The sequence below is a fragment of the Dicentrarchus labrax genome, unplaced genomic scaffold (assembly GCF_905237075.1).
Source record: "Dicentrarchus labrax unplaced genomic scaffold, dlabrax2021, whole genome shotgun sequence".
Classification (NCBI taxonomy): Eukaryota; Metazoa; Chordata; class Actinopteri; family Moronidae; genus Dicentrarchus; species Dicentrarchus labrax.
In genome coordinates this window covers 13,686,343-13,702,843 of record NW_026136723.1, presented here as the reverse complement: position 1 = coordinate 13,702,843, position 16,501 = coordinate 13,686,343, and the positions used below count along the sequence as shown (strand labels likewise).

General features: G+C 41.8%; 1 protein-coding gene across 5 annotated transcripts in view; it reads left to right on the top strand.

Moving 5' to 3' along the window:
- Positions 1–16,501, top strand: part of ppp1r9a (protein phosphatase 1, regulatory subunit 9A) — a 50,630-nt gene that overhangs the window by 7,816 nt on the left and 26,313 nt on the right. For all 5 annotated transcript variants that reach the window (XM_051389769.1, XM_051389773.1, XM_051389768.1 and 2 more), the window contains exons 3-4: positions 13,588–13,720; positions 14,519–14,639. In XM_051389769.1, coding sequence (XP_051245729.1) covers positions 13,588–13,720; positions 14,519–14,639 — 254 coding nt within the window. The remainder of the gene's footprint in view (positions 1–13,587; positions 13,721–14,518; positions 14,640–16,501) is intronic.

Sequence of the window (16,501 nt, the reverse complement as noted above, 5' to 3'; positions counted from 1 at the left end):
GAGCTTCCTTTTTTATGGGCTTGTATTTATAGTTACTGTTGAACTACTCATCTGTGTTACCGGTAGCTTTGTTGTTTTCACATCCATTTTTATGGGGTCATATGATCATGATTAAGTGGTCTGACTTCACTAATCTTTGTATCCCCGTAAGACCTTTTATCGCGTGGTTTTATTTCACATTTTCTTCCTTTTAATATGGCTATACGGTTGATAATAGTAAATTATCATATATTGTAGCTGTTGCTCTCTGATAGCAGGGGTTGTAGCTATTTTGCGATGCAGAGCTTGAGGGTCAACGCATCGCCCTCTGGGAAATTGACGTGTTCATGAGCAGAACATCTGTGCATGTGTTAGTCATGCTGGTTCTGCACCCACGCAGTTTCGCACAAGATATTGTGTTTGTGTTTGACAAAAAAACAGCCCCATCTCAGGGTTTTAAATGAAGAGGCTATTTGTTGCGCTATTTGATGAGGATATTTTCTAAATTCCAGTGTGAAAGATACTGTATATACAGAATATAGTGGACCTATGGCGTGTGTCCAGTGTGTAAGCTTATTGTGTCCATTATGCACAGTGATATCAGCAGACTTATGGCTAGAGATTACATGCATTTCTATCATTCATCCCACAGGGATTACAACACATTAGGGTTTTACATATGTAGAAGGGTCATTGGTTCTGGTGAAAATGCAGCCACAAAGTTTCACGTCCCTGGTAACAAGCCATTTCTTCTTTTTTTTTATTAATAGAAATAGCTTTACCATAGTATTTGTTGCATCATATCCCTTAAATCCGAGTTAGACACAATGCAACCAGTGTTGTTTGTGGATGGATTATGAAGATTATGGGAAATATTTTTCAGTCTTTATCCTCAAGTATTTAGATTCAATAAGCTTACCATGTTTCACTGTAAAAACCTATTTTAAGTTGCCCTTTTCCTTTTTATCCTTTTTATTTCATTTTTGGGTGAAATCTATTTTTGTCTTTGAGATTTTCAGCCTGTTGAAATACAAGCAAAGTGTTTGCAAGTGTGTGTACAGATAACATTTGAGGGCAACACAGTGGTGATTGAGCGAGTTAGGTTTGTGTATGAAAGATTTGGATCTAACACAAACATTCCACAGGTTGTGGATCAATCCTATTAACATGCTGTAACGAACCAGAACAATTAGCCCAGTTATTCTGAGGAGAAAACGTGATGTTGGCTCACTAATTACCCTGCACTGTCTCTGCAATGTGTGTCCTTCTGCTTCTTTCTCTTTTCTTCCCTCTCAGGATTCCCCACACGTGCTTGAAAACACTCAAAATCGCAAGCAAACATTTCCACAAGGATGCAAATTCTTGCCTTATGTGACTTAAACATAGCTTCAAGTGTAATATCATTGTCTGTTTTCAGTGAAAACATCTACAAAACCTGTTTGATCATTTCTTGATATCAATTTAGCAAATGTTATTTTCATTGTGCAGTGAAGGGGAGCACTACAAAGATGTTGTCCCATTTAGGTCGAACAGGCGGGGAATATGCTCCTCCGTTGTGGTCTGTCGTTTCAAGGCTTCTGTTTTCTATGAAAAGGGCCAACGCTCGTTCATCATATGGAATATTCAAAAGAGGCACTGCCCCCTCTTTACACAGATGCACGAGCACAATTAGATATGCACCCCTCCCACTTCTCCATCATACGCGCCCCTCCTCTCTGCCCACGAGGAACAAACAGGGTTCTGTCTTTTGTTCGTCTATATAGTGAAAGAGACAAAGCTATTTTCTCAGCCCTCTGCCCCGCACGAGTCCAACTTGACCCCTGTGGGAGGAGACAGCAGAGAAAGACCTTGGAAAAAAAAACCTGCTCTTGTAATCTAATACTTAATGTTCCCTCCCCTTCGTGTAATATTTCTTAGTCCTGTCCCGTAAAGCGGATGAATAATTTCAACATCCCAGCTTTGAAGGTTTAATTAATTGAGAAATCATCATGGCAGCCACAGGGAGAAGATGACACACAGCCAGCTTTTGGTAACATTTTGTAAACATGCTTACTGCTTTATGTTTAAGAAGACGAATAACAGATCCAGTTGCTCAAAGAAAACTATTATTGTGTTGACTTCACTAGTGTTGCGTTTATAAATCTAGCCTTTAGCCATGCCATGCAAGGGTCTGTGGATCTGTCGGTCTGGTGGTCCACCACTGCTGAATGAATTATCTCAACAACTATTGGATGGATTGTCTGTACGGTTTAATTTTGGCTGGTGATCCCCTGACTTTTCAGCGCCACCTTGAGGTTGACAATGGTGGCTTGTAGTGAAATATCTTGACAACTACACGATGGATTCCCATGAAATTTGCTACATCCATTCATGGTTCCCAGGAGATAAATCCCTCTCACATTGGTGATTACCAGCGCCACCCGCAGGTCACAGTTCTCACTTATTGTTCTATCTTCCAGACGGATTGGCTCAAAATGTTGTATAGGTACCGTGGCTCCCAGACAACTAATCCTAATGACCGCCTGTCTTTCCTCTAGCGCTGCCATGAGGTTCACCCTTGCAGCTGTGATTGAGAATGTCTAAACAACTGTAACAGCTTGTGTAGATTGCCATAAAACTTTGTTCAGATATTCATGCTCGCCTCAGGATATACTGTAATAACTTTGGTGATCCCCTGACTTTTCATCAAGCGCCATCATCAGGCCAAATTTCTCTGTTGTGAGCAAACACCTGCTAAACTAATGACATTCCCATCAGCCTCAGCTGTATATTGCTAATTAGCAAATGTTAGCATGCCAACATGCAAAACCAAGATAAGGCTGATCTTAGCATTTAGCTCAAAGCACAGGTGGGCCCATAGTAAGTAAAACCTCACAGAGCCGCTACCGTGGCTGTAAAACTCTGAGTTGCTAGCACACAGGGTTTTTTTTTATTTTTATTAATGGTTACTTCCACATCCTTTCACTTTAGTTGTAACATCCTGACTGGCCTAGTGCGAAGTGACTGCTTTGAGCTGCCCAAGGCAAAGACAGCCTTCCCTCCCTGAGGCACTGACCTACAGAAGAGAATCAGAGCTCATGTTCATTCAAGCAACTGGTTTCATCCTTGCCATTAGTACTTCCAGTTTGGGTGTTCAGTCTGAGCCATATAGACTGCTGTAGTGATAGATTCAGTCTTCAATCGCACTTTTGTTGTCCTGTTGTTGAAGTATGTTCTGTGCAGCTGGTATGACACTGAGAATACAATGTTTGATCTGAAGGTATCGCACACATCTCCGCCGGTGTTTAGTTCCCCTGGTGTGGTTTTCTCATGGTTTTAAAATGTTCAGCTTTGATCGCAAACAAATCCCAAAAGCTTTTAACCATCTCACACTTGTTACAGATTTCTTTCCTTGCAGTTTGTTTTCTTTCTGTCTTTGTTGAACCGCACCCCAGGAGTTTGACAGAAGAAGTCTTCTCCCTCTGCATGCAGTCTGCTGTGTCAGTCTCCTCTTGTTTTCCCCCTGTCCCTCTGTACGTGAATGGCATTTATATCATCTTTTTAATGATGATTTTTGTGCCTGTAGAGCAACTGCATTTTCATCAGTCAAGACACAGTGATATCTTAATGGAATTAAGCAGATGTGATGAGTGGAGCACCGTTTAAATGGCCACTGAAGTGGCTTCATAATCAGCCCCTCCACTCTGCATGATGTCTGTTACTGGATCAAAGAGACTGGCATTTTCTCCATTAGGTTCCGCTGCTGCATCGTTAGTGGAATGCTGAGTAGCATGGATCTGAGCTCAGAGACATAATCAATATGATAGATGTGTGTCGCTCCTCTTCTTTGTGGCAATGGTTTTTTGAGCTGCAAGACTTTGTGCCTTTTATTTCTTTTACTAGATGTTTTTACTGGTGTGTTGTTCTGCAACTTAGGAGGGATGGTTGTGTGGAGATTTTGTTTCATGAGTCATTCATGTAACTCATTTGCCTCAGACCAGGGACGGGGTCAGAGCTGTGGCAAGGGGTGGCATGGGTCCCCAGGAATCTGATTGGCCATTGCTAGTCTCCCCCCTCTAGAGTCAAAAGGTGATGGGTTGGTAGTTGGGTTGTTGATATTATGAATGGATTATTGAACGTGCATAGTGGGTACTGGCCCAGAGCTTCTGGATAAACAAATGTTTACATTTCTTTCTTTCAGAGACACAAAAAAACCACATAGACAATGGCAATAAAACCAAGTCTTTCTGTTTCATAATCTGTCCATTGCTGTCGGCTATTTAGAGTAGAACCAGTAGAAGATATTTATTAATATTATTCCATATCAAAATATTTGAAGTTGATTATTTTGCATTCATTTATTAAACTGAATAAACAACAATTACTAATGCAAAGTGCATTATTGCTAAGAACCAGGGATTTAAATTTGAGTCTTTACACATTTTACTGTGTCCCCAATTTAGACCCCCAAATCAAAAGTTTCCTGCCTCAGACTGATATCTCTATGCTAGCAGATTAGATCACCCTGCAAACACTTGGTTTCAAATACAACCTACACACATTCCTTTCCTTGTACTTTTGCCGTAATGCGAATTTGCATCTCGGGCTGCAGTACATCAAACCAATTCAGAGACTCATCTTGTACTTTGGTGGAGCGTGAAAGAACCTAAAGACAAACTTGCTGAGGCTTAGAAACAGAGAAAATGCCAACTAGCACCCTCCCAGTGTCGGGCATTTAGAGACAGGCATTTATTTTGAACATGTGGGAGCTCATTTGACTGCCCTTAATACAGTACATGACAACAGAGACTCTTGAGTTTTTTTGTCAGAATGTAACTTCTGGCCTCTCCTGCCTACTGTAGCTACATTACTGTTCAAATCCAACAATGTTGTTACATAGATGCATCTAGAGTAAACATCTGTGTGATTCTAACATCCTTATCTGGAGCACCACCTAATACAGTCTTGTGCTTCACAAGCTCAAATGAGATGGCCTCCAGCCAGGAACTTTGCTTTCTGACCGTGTTTTCTGATGGAAAGGATTGCTCTACTTTAGGGCAGTCTGTCTTCTGGCTGATGGTATATGTGTAACAGCATTGCCTGACTTTTGGAACAAATACTGACATGGACTTTGGCAATGTCATTTTGAAATAGTATTTAGGTCTGCACGGCATTGCTACAGCTTAGCCTCTTTCAATATAGCGTAGTGTTGCAGTGGATGCCTTTTCCAATAAAAATCCATTTTGCAGAAATGTAAGTCCTTTCTGTTTCAATCATTCTCAATGCTTGAGTCAAAGTCTGCAACTCACAGCATGGAAAAACTGCTGCTAAATGGTATTTTGCCAGGTTTTTGCGTAACAGAATTGTCTGTGTATGCATATATCTTGCTACATTCTTTAGCACCCAGACCATCTCTGTTCTGCCCTGAATTCAAGTTTTTTCCCTCTGTGAGCCGAGTAAAGCTGGCTGTCAACTTCCTAATTATGCAATCTGTGGCTGGGCATAATGGGGGAGAACAAGGTTTTGTTGGGAGGGAGTTCCAATACTTTGCTACAGCAGCTATACAGCAGTTGACATTTTGGTTAGACCAGCAAAAAAACAGCGGCTGAGCTCAGACAGAACGACGGTCGGGTATTTTGGTTAAGCCTCTTTCAGGGAGGCTAAATCGAAAATCTTGACTAACAGCTAGGCTCTTTACAAATCATCTAGTGGTGTAGAAACTTGTTTGATGGCTTTATATATGATTATGTAGTAATGTGAGCTAAAATGTCAGCGTAAACAATCCACAAGTATTAATATTCAACCCAAACTATCATATTAAATGGTGTGTTTTTGTGTAGTAGTCAAACTATGAAGGAAAAGCACAGCATCATGACTCCAAGAATTTTCTGCTTCCTGTCTTATCTCTGACAGGTACAACTACTCCAAACTCAGGTGTGTGTGTATGTGTGTATTTGTGCGCGCATGTAGCTTAGTCACTCCATTATTAATGCAGTGGTGTTTTTGTTTGCTTGTTTCGGTGCTACCCGATCCTCCCTGGGGGATGCATTTTTAATGATCCAGGAAAGGCAAGACGTACCCTGCGGTTTCTAAGGCTGGTCAGTTGCAACACAGTGGACTGTGTCATGAACCATCATCCAACCCCCACCTACCCTAATCTGGTCGCCTGCTTATGATATCGTCTGCGCTGACAGTTTTTTATTGCAGTAAAAAAACTGCACAGAACAGAGTGTCTCAGCGACACAATGTTCTCAGTGTTTGCTAAGCCGGTGCTGAGGAAGGTTCAGACTGCTGCATTGTCACCATGTCCTTGTTTGTCGTGAGTCAGGAACATGATTAAGGTGAACTGTCTGAAATACCAACTGTTGGACTGATTCCCGCAAAAAACACGGCTAATGCATTCTCACATTTGTGCCACAAGTAGAATTATCTCAGATCACACATAGTGGCTATTATACTGTGTGTGTGAATAGGAATACTGAATGTGGTCCCAAACTCTGCCAAGTCATTGTTACAGCATAATGAATGTCATTGCATAGTAAGTGGGCATTAGAGCATCAGTACTGTAACAAGCAACATGTTGTTGTTGTGTTACTGATCCCAGCCTCCCACTCACTATATATGACCAAGATATGAAATAAAGCAGTGCATTGTCTGCAGCCATTCAGTTGCAGTTGTTTACTATGCTCTTCCCTTTTAACTCTGACCTCTCCCTCTCTCTCTCTCTCTCTCTCTCTCTCTCTCACACACACACTGTCCCCCCCCCCCACTCTCTGTGCCTCTCATCCTATAGTTGGGCAGTGGCTGGTTTGTTGGTGGGAGTCATAGCACCCGGTGGTATTGTGTGGACTGAAGTTCATTCTTTAGGGCAAAAAAACAAGCTGGCTACAGAAAGACCAGCTGAAACAAAAAATCTCAGCTGAATTTTCCCCCTTTGAATGAGAACGCAAGTCTGAAATTACATCTTAATTACATTTTGAAAAGAGTACATCTTGGCTGTGTGTTTCTCTCAAAGATCTCCTCTTGTACCAACAGCATGTGTGTCTGCTCTATATGCAGAAGCTCAATCTGAAGTTAAAAAAAGAAATGCTGACTTGTTAGATTGAGATGCCGTTCCCTGACGTGTCAAAAGTCAGTGTCACTTCCTCAGATGATGAGGGGTGATGTACGTCAAAATGACAGAAAGGTTGGCCTCCAATTGACTGTACAATTCTCTCTTATCTAACGGGTTACTGAATGTATCTGTTTCTTTCTCTCTTTTCTCACTCTTACTCATTCCCATCTCCACCTCTTTATATCTGTCAGTCTCAGTCTGTTCTTGCAAAACATGAATTTATTTCCATCATCAGCAACTGTCTCGTCCCCTCAGCATTCAGACACTTTCTTCAGCACCTGTCAGCTCTCTGGCATGGTGTTGTGTGAGTGGGTGGGTGGCCACAGGTAGAAGTAATGGAATGTAAATGTGCTGAGCTGTCGCTGCAAAGGCATGTGTGTGTGTATGTGCCAGGCTGTAGTTAATCCACTGCAGGGTTTGCTGGGCTCGTGCCACAGCAGTAGGAACATTTCTCCTGGGTTTCCCAGCCTCTTATTGCCCTGGGCAGCGTCCAGTGTCTGGAAGGTGCGGGGCGGGCGACGGTACTGGCACCCACACACCAAAGGCCCGGTTTAATACCATCAGAGGCGGTTGGCCGAGCATGGGCACCATGCCGTGACATCTAAGGCAGGGACTCAGACAACCCTGGAGCAAATTACCCCTAGCCTCGCCTGCTCCTCAGCTTTTCTTTTTTTTTTTGTTCCATTTTCTTTTCTTTATTTCTCTCTTATTGCCTGTTTCACTGTTCAATAGCCTGACTGTCTGCTGCTGCTGTAACCCATGAATCATATGAGTCACTCTGTTTCTCTCTCTCAGTGGATATTGCCTCCCATCCTCTGTAAACTCGATTCTTCCTTTTCATTTCGTACTCCTCCACTTTTCTCATCATATTGATGCTTCCTGCATCTCTTCTTTTGTCCCCTCATTTGTCCTCTTTGTTTAATCACAGTCCACCGTCTCTCATTTAACTTCCCCTTCCTCTATTCCCCATTCAAACATTAACTCCCTTTTCAAACTTTTTTTCTCCTCCATCCCATTCCCATGTTTCTGTTGTTCCCTCTTGCTTTCTCCTCCCCTGTGGTTTATTGTGCCCTTGGTTAATCCACAGTCCTCTGTAGCGGAGAGAAGCCATCGGGCGAGTCCAACAACTATCCGGACAGACAAACAGACAGACAGACAGACAGACATTACTCGGCTGAGGGGTCATTATCTAGCACCACAGGCAGTGAGATGAATCTTCATTCAGGACACTGGCTTGACATGTACATGCATGCGTGCTTGTGCAGACATGTACCTGCAATGAAACTGGCTGCATACTTTTATCGTTTAAATACGTGATGTGCATTAATAGCAGTACGTACTCAAACACCAATGTACAAATATAGGGAGAGTGAGAGGCACTTACACTGAGTGAGAGGGCTCAGCTTTAATAAAGTCATTGGCATCTGCAGGCATCTGCAGAGTCACAGCTGCTGCAGCAGCATCCACAAATGACAGTAAAACCGCATTTTAACAGTCAAACCAAACTCCCTCCTTCCTCCTGGAGATCAGATAACGAGACTGCCAATCTGTGGATGCCCAAACAGAACTGCTGTCCGCACTTTAGTGCCAGTAAGTCCATTTCAAGGGGTTTGATTACTGACAACACACTAAAATGTGTGTTTTGGTGTCAGGGGCATCGATCAGTGTGTTGTTTGGATGAAATATGAGGCTCAGCAGAGGAAGAGAAGAGATATTGGTTGATACAGTGAGGAATGACAAAATGAGAAAGAAGAGAGGTAGTCATTATCAGATATTACAGTGTGTATGTTAGATATCAGAGAAAGTGGTGTGCCTGTATGCGTACTGTATGTGTGTGTGTGTGTGTGTGTGTGTGTGTGTGTATGAGTGCGTGGGTGGATTCAAAGTGATATTACACTGAAAGAGTGGGTGTAAGAAGACGAGTGTATTTACTGGCTCCCATCTTAAGAGGATGTTATGGTTCGTACATGTATTATCATTATGTAATATAATGTGCAGAAGTTTTTGATTTTTCTCCGTTAAAATTTGATAACAAGATGTACCCAGCAGGCACCATTAGACTCCATAAAACTATTTTGAACCATATTTTATTATTTTAAATGTATGTGCCCAGCCATCTGAAAATAAGGCACTTTTATATCAATCCTCAAAATCAGGTTTTTGTTGGCACAAGCTTTTTTCACCCATAGTAATGCGTTAAGCCTGAAAAGAAGTGCAGGCAGTGTAGAGGAATATATTTACATGTAAACGGTTGTGTGTTGTGTTTAATCCTCCAAAAGACTTTTCCAATTCAATTCCAGAGGGGCATCACATGGGGAGACGGCACATTATACTCCGTTGTACTTCCACATTTAGTGGTTGTCCTTGTCCACTGCCTCTTCAATAAAAATGGAATTACAGTCGAGCAAAATGACCTACCTCAGCACACACCAACTGTACTTGAAAGTTGAAATCTGTAGGTGTTTGTCATCTTGACGTGATCAGGATATAGATTTCACACTGTTAAAGCAGATAAGTTTGAAATGCTGTGACATCGCTGTTTCCAAGGGATCAGTTTATTGGATTATGTGGGTCAACGTATTGATACGCGTCATATAGGTTTGATGGAGCTGTCAAGATTTATTATATCTCTTGAGTCATTCCCTACATGCAGATAATGTTGGGTTGTTTCAGCTCTGTCAAACCCTGTTTGTTTGCCTCAGATTGTACATTCTGTGAAAGCCTGCAATAACGTTTCTCCTTTAGAACCTTTAAAACAAATGTACAGCCATGTAAACTCTGGGAGGCAGTGATTAACGTGTTTAATCCATTGACAGTATATATAATCATTACCATGTTTATCATCTTATTTTAGAGCAATAGCATGCTAACATTTGCGAATTAGCAGGTATTTGGTCATGAACCAGTTTGGGACAAAGTTAGTGGATCATCAGAGTCAGTAGGACTAATCCTGTGGGAAACATGAATGTATGAACCAAATTTCATAGCCATCCCATAGTCATCAACGTATTTAACTCTGAAACGAAAATGTAAACCTGTTTGTGGCGCCAGAGGGAAGGTCTGGGGATCAACAAAGTCATTCAAATGTATCCACTAGGGACTAAAAATATTTGAAGCAAAGTTCAATCAGTCAGGTAGTTGTCAAGGTTTTTGAACAACATATATCAACTTCATAGTGTCATTTAGTGTCATTAGGGGAAAAGTCAGTAGAAGTAATCATTTGGACCCCATGAATTTTACTACATCAGGGCATTTTTCTTTCAGGGCAATCCATCTTAAGGTTATATATTATATATTTAACTCTGAAACAAAGTGGTGGACTGGCTGACCAACCAACACATCAACCTTGCCAATCGCAAGAGCCATGCAGTCAGCCATTCCTGTAATATCTCCATGAAGGGCAGAGGTGTATATATATATATATATATATATATATATATATATATATATATATATGTAATAAGTCAATGTTGTATTATATAATATAGCTATTATATATTATATGTATGGTTAGCTGCAGCCTTAACTGTGTCTTCCACAGCTGTCAGACTTGTGGTTGCCAGCTGCAGGCCTGGTCCTGTACTCTGCCCATTTTTCTGCTCCCTGTAGTAAAACAAGCAGCAGGCAGCAGTGTCCTACCATACTGCCAAGGTTAAACACAGTCACACACATTATTGTACCATCTCATTTTTCCCTTATCCCTCCTCCTTGCTTCAAGTCAGAACGTGTTTCCAATTATCTAGAGAGAAGAAGAAGATATTATATACATCAATATGAAAATGTCGCTTAATTTATGATAAACGTATAAAACATAAGTTGAATCTGTTATCAAAATGGAGAGTGTGTAGGATTTTAGTGGCATCTAGCAGTAAAGTTGCAGGTTGGAACCATTTGAATACTGCTCAGTCTGTCATGCATGCAGGAGGAACTACGGTGGCCACAAAAATCTAAAGGCCCTATGTAGAGCCAGTGTTTGGTTTGTCTGTTCTCGGCTACTGTAGAAACATGGCAGTTCAAAATGGTGGACTTACAAGAGGAACTGCTCCCTCTGTAGATAAAAATGGCTCCGAAAATGTAGGAAGGGTAATTTTTGAGCTGTGTTCTTTCTTTGGGTGCCTTAATATTTATTGAATTGACTGGACATGGCCTGTCCTCATAGGGGACCAGATGTTTTTTCAGACAATATGGAGATATATCCCAGTAGTCTCTGCTTAGAGCCAGACAGCCATCAGGTTCCTTTATCTTGTGGGTAAATGCTTTCCATTTGATAATGCAGTCTGTCTCTCCGTTTCTCTTTCTCTCTTTCTGCCTACCTATTCTTATTTCCCATGTGCATACTCTTTCATTTAACTTGTCACTCTCTGTCTCTCAGTCACCATTGCTCTCTTGTCCATCCTGTGCCTTCTCAGTTCATCTGTCTCTCAGATTGTTTTGAATTCCCTCTCTGGCCCTTTTCTTATCTATCTCCATCGCTGAACCTCCTCTGTCTCTTTTTCACTTGCCTCCTCTCACAGATCCACCCTCATCTGTCCTCATCTTTCTTCATGACCTCTCTCTCTCTCTCTCTCTCTCTCTCTCTCTCTCTCTCTCTCTCTCTCTCTCACTCTGTCTGACTGGCCACATGCTAATGTGTTTGTAGATAGCACACAGTGACAGAGAGAGGCCATTAGAGAGTGTACTGACTGCCAATGGTAGCATCGTGTCCAGGACATCCAGGACAGTGCTGGTGTTAGCATTTGTCAGCAATGTGTGTTTGTGCATTGGTATGTATGTGTGTGTGTGTGTGTGTGTGTGTGTGTGTGTGTGTGTGTGTGTGTGTGTGTGTGTGTGGAGAACATTCAGAGTGTTTGTGTGCTTATATATCTTTAATCAGAGGCACAACATTATGTACATGTATATATGTGACGTGTGTATGGATGTGTGCATGTGTGTGTGTGTGTGCATGGGGCTGTTAATAATGCAGAGCTGTTGATCACACTGAATGATTGATGACAGCGAGGTCATGGTTAGAGCTCACGCAGGTTCACACAGAGGAAAGAATAAAAACCAACCCTGGCAGCATCACGCTACATCAATGTGCCCAAGCTGCGTGAACAACCAGCACAGAGTCTCTTAAATGTAGTGCCGCTTATTTATTTATTTACTGTAGTTTGTTGCGTCTTTATCTTGTTGTAAGATATAAGATATTAGTCAAGCCCCTGCTACATCTGCTACAGCGTGGAAAAATTGCTAACTAAAAGCACAAATATCTTGACTGTCATTTTTCATGCATTTTTTAATGTTTTGAACTTGTTTGCGGGTTATTGTGTTTGTCCGTACTCAGCTGAGATCTTCTTCTGTTCCTGCACACATACCTACCAAGTGATGAACATAAATCTAGCTTAAGTCATTGCATGTGATGTGAGATGTCGCCTTATTGATCTCTGCCGAGATTATATTTCCTCTTTCACTCTATTCAAAAAAGGTCAGGGTCCTGAGATAGGAAGTGGCTGACTTGCTCGGTGACATTACAGGATGTGATAAAACTTTGCATCCTCAGTGCATTTCCTCAGTTTATTTCCCTCATCTGCTGTAGTTCTGATTCATGTGATCACAGCACCGAGAATAACTTTGATAATGATTGACGTAATCAAGCTAAATGTGCGATATCCCTCTCCCCCGATCTCCTTGCCTGTAGGAGCCATGTGGTGAATGTTGCTAATTTCTCAGATTTTCTGGGATAGCAGCTGCAATCAGTGTGTGTCTGCAGGTGTCTGACACACACACAGCCAGGATGGCGCTTATAGCGTCATCCGGGATATTTCTGCGTGTAGACTACGCATACCCCTTAATTCAGCACCATCAGCCAGCATTCTGCAGAACGCCGCACTACAGACGTGACAACAGCATGCATGTTGGAGTCTGCTTGTGCACAGCTATCTCACCTCCTCCCCTTCCTCTTTGGTGCAGAGAGCAGTGGGAGCGCTTGGCCCGGGATGAGATGTGAAGTGACGGCCTGCCTCTTGCTGTGGAAGAAAGATTCTTACGAGGGCCACGCAGCTTAGAGGAGGAGAAAGGCCTCCCTATCCCTCTTCACCACATTATGTTTCTCTACACTACAGTTTCCTGTTGGTTAATGGGCTGGTTGTAGTTGTGGCTTTGTTACACTGGGTTTTTATTTACTATATTGTGTAGATAACTATTGGTTTGGAACACAAAAGCTCTTATTTACTTCCACCAACAGTCATAAACTTGTAAAATAAGAGCATTACTCTGCCTGGAGAGCAACCAATGTTATCATTCAAAAAAAGTGTCTTGTCATACTTGAATGAGTTGTAATTGCTAATAAGTACAGCATTGTAAACTTACTTACTCATTATTAGCCATTAGGTACAGTAATGCCTTTCTAAAACTTAATTTAAATCCAGAATCATGCCGCATGTGGTAGAGGTGATTTCTACCTCTATGACTTAAACCAGCTGCTATATTTAATTCCGTGCGCCCACTTCCGTTAACTCCTTGTGCTCCCTCTCCAGGTGTTCAACACCTACTCCAATGAGGACTACGACCGACGTAACGAAGAGGTGGATCCTGTGGCCTCCTCCGCAGAGTATGAGCTGGAGAAGAGGGTGGAGAAACTGGAGCTCTTCCCTGTGGAGCTGGAGAAAGGTGGGAAAGCAAATCTAAGAACATTGTAACGAGGAGGTGGATCTTGTCAGTTATACATTATACCCAGCAGACAGATTCACCCACATATGGGATGTCACTAAAATAAAATTAAAGGTGGCATATTTCTATTTTTATCTATCTATCTATCTATGTAGGTTCTTCAGTTTTTTCTTTTCCTCTGTAATGATTTACTGAATTTCTGACCCAACCATTGAAGATAAGGCTGGTTAATTTCACTGCTTCTAAGCATCCTGTTTAAATGCAGTGTTCACTACAAATCTCCTTAGATCACATTAAAAGACATTGTAGAGCATAGTTTGTTCTAATTCCCCAGCATGAGCTACAAAGAGGTGATATTTCATCTTCTTCACTTGTCTTTTCCTGTTGAGGTTTTTCCTGTGTTGAAATCCAGTATTGCCAAGGACCTAAAATAGAAAGACTTCTAGGTTTCACAATCCACACCCCCATTATGTAACCCTAACAACTTGTGAATAATTAATGCGGAATAGAGATGGACGGATGCTACACTGGAAGGGAATTTCCCATTCAGCACGTTTCATTTTTATGTGTATGCTACCAGGCCAATAGTAAATATCTAGTCTTCCCCATTAATAAATCAGTTGTTCTTCTGTTTGAGTGTATTTATCCCTCCATCTACCTGACATCAGTTTACTAGGAGCCATTTTGAGTTTGATCCAAGCTCACTGGAAAGTTACGATATGGAGAACCTTAACCCTGCTGTGCCCCATCGCACACTTACAGAAACCACAACTAACTACGTGGTCCGTGTGATTTCAGACGACGACGGCCTGGGGATCAGTATCATCGGGATGGGCGTCGGTGCTGACGCAGGCCTGGAGAAGCTGGGCATCTTCGTCAAGACCGTCATTGAGGGCGGAGCTGCTGAGAGAGACGGCCGGTGAGAGCTGCTTTCCTTGCTGGATATCACACATATCAGTGAGCGATTAATGAGTCTGGAGACATGTTAAAGCAGATGAGAGCATGTGAAAGCTCAGCGTGTGCTGGGACAAAGATTCACATTTCACTTATTGTACAAAAATACACACAGCAATTAATCAGCTGTTTGGTTTCCATTTACCCACCACCACCTCTTCTCCCTCTCACACACACACAGACACACACACACACACACACACACACACACACACACACACACACACAGAGCCACACTTTGTCCCTGTCAGATTTAGCAGCAGGGGTTGGGATTAGATCCACTGGGAGAGGCACAGTCTGGGACATGAAGTCTCACACAGGACTGTACAGTGCGTAGGTGTGTGCACTGTAAGTGTATTGTGTGACAGAGACATCGCATTAGAGTGTATTATCTCTTGTATTCTGTGTCAGTTTGCAAAAGTTAGTCTGCAGAAAATGAGAGACTTTTTTTTAATAGACCTCCATATTCACAGTGTGTCTCTATGTATGTCCCTGGAAGATGTCTGTGTGTGTGTGTGTGTGTGTGTGTGTGTGTGTGTGTGTCTTGTTGAGAGGGAGAAACTGTATTGTGTCTGTGTGCATTATAAAGCGTGAACAGTGCAGAGTAAGCAACTCAGCCAGGGGTAGAGGAGGAAATGACAGCTTCCCAGCAGGCGAGCTGTGGTTTTCTGCCTCTAAACCACCAGCTTCTACCTATTAGTGTATCTGTGTGGTTCAGGTTCCCCATAAACAGATTAAAAAACCAGATAGGCACTTCCATTCCATGCAGTGTGAGAGCAGTAAGTACTGTAAGCTCAGCATACACACCGGGAACTCTAGTGCACTGGGGTTGTTTGCGGTAGGTGTGTTTTCATTTGGGGATTAATTTTAGGGTTAGCATTTTCATCAACACACGTGAGCGAGATTAGTTATAATGTAGTGAGCAGAGAGATGGGGGAGAAAGGAATAGAGAGTGAGGAAAAGAAACAGCTTGTTCAAAAGTGACAAAAGTTGATCCTGTTCTAAGATGACAGTCGCACTGACTCCAAAAAGTCTCATTTCTTTCAGTGAGGGGGACAAGTATGAAAAGATCAGAGGAAGGCTGTGCTAAAGCTCAAGTTCAGTTCATTTCTGAGCATGCAGATTTGAGCCTTTTTCTCCTTTATTTAAAATGAGCATTTAAATAAAGTTGTAAATTTTACTGGTTCTCATCTCTCTACAGTGACTTTAATGGTACCAAGAGGGAGAAGTCTACTTTGTGTTTAGTGTGAATTAGCAAGTGTTAGCATGCTAACAGGCTAAAATAAGATGTTGAAAATGGTAAATATTATACATGTTCATATTAGACATTCTCTGTCGTCATTGTCATTGTGAACATGTTAGCATGCCGGCGTTAGCATTTAGCTCAAACCACAGTCTGTGCCTAAGTACAGCCCATACAGTCTCACAGAGCTGCTAGTGTGACTGCAGACTCTTCGTCCCTCATTTTGACTTAGCCTGCATATTTTCTATTCAAACTGCACATGTAGACTCAATATGAAGACCAAAAAATATATACGAAAAACGTTCACAATAAGCATATGTTGTTTGAGATATATTTTTTTGGTGTCATACATTACTAAATGCCATATTCATTAAATTGAGATCATTTCCTTTTTTCTCTTTTTAATGTATCTAAAAAAAAATCTTTCAAAGAGATTAATTACACTACTCATCACTTTTGAAAGTAATACTATTACTAGTACGTTACTGCCCAACACTGGTGACCACACATAATAAAATCAGTAAAATCTTATGTAGACAGTAGTACTGTTGTTCCAACGAACACAAGCTTTAGTATGCAAGCCA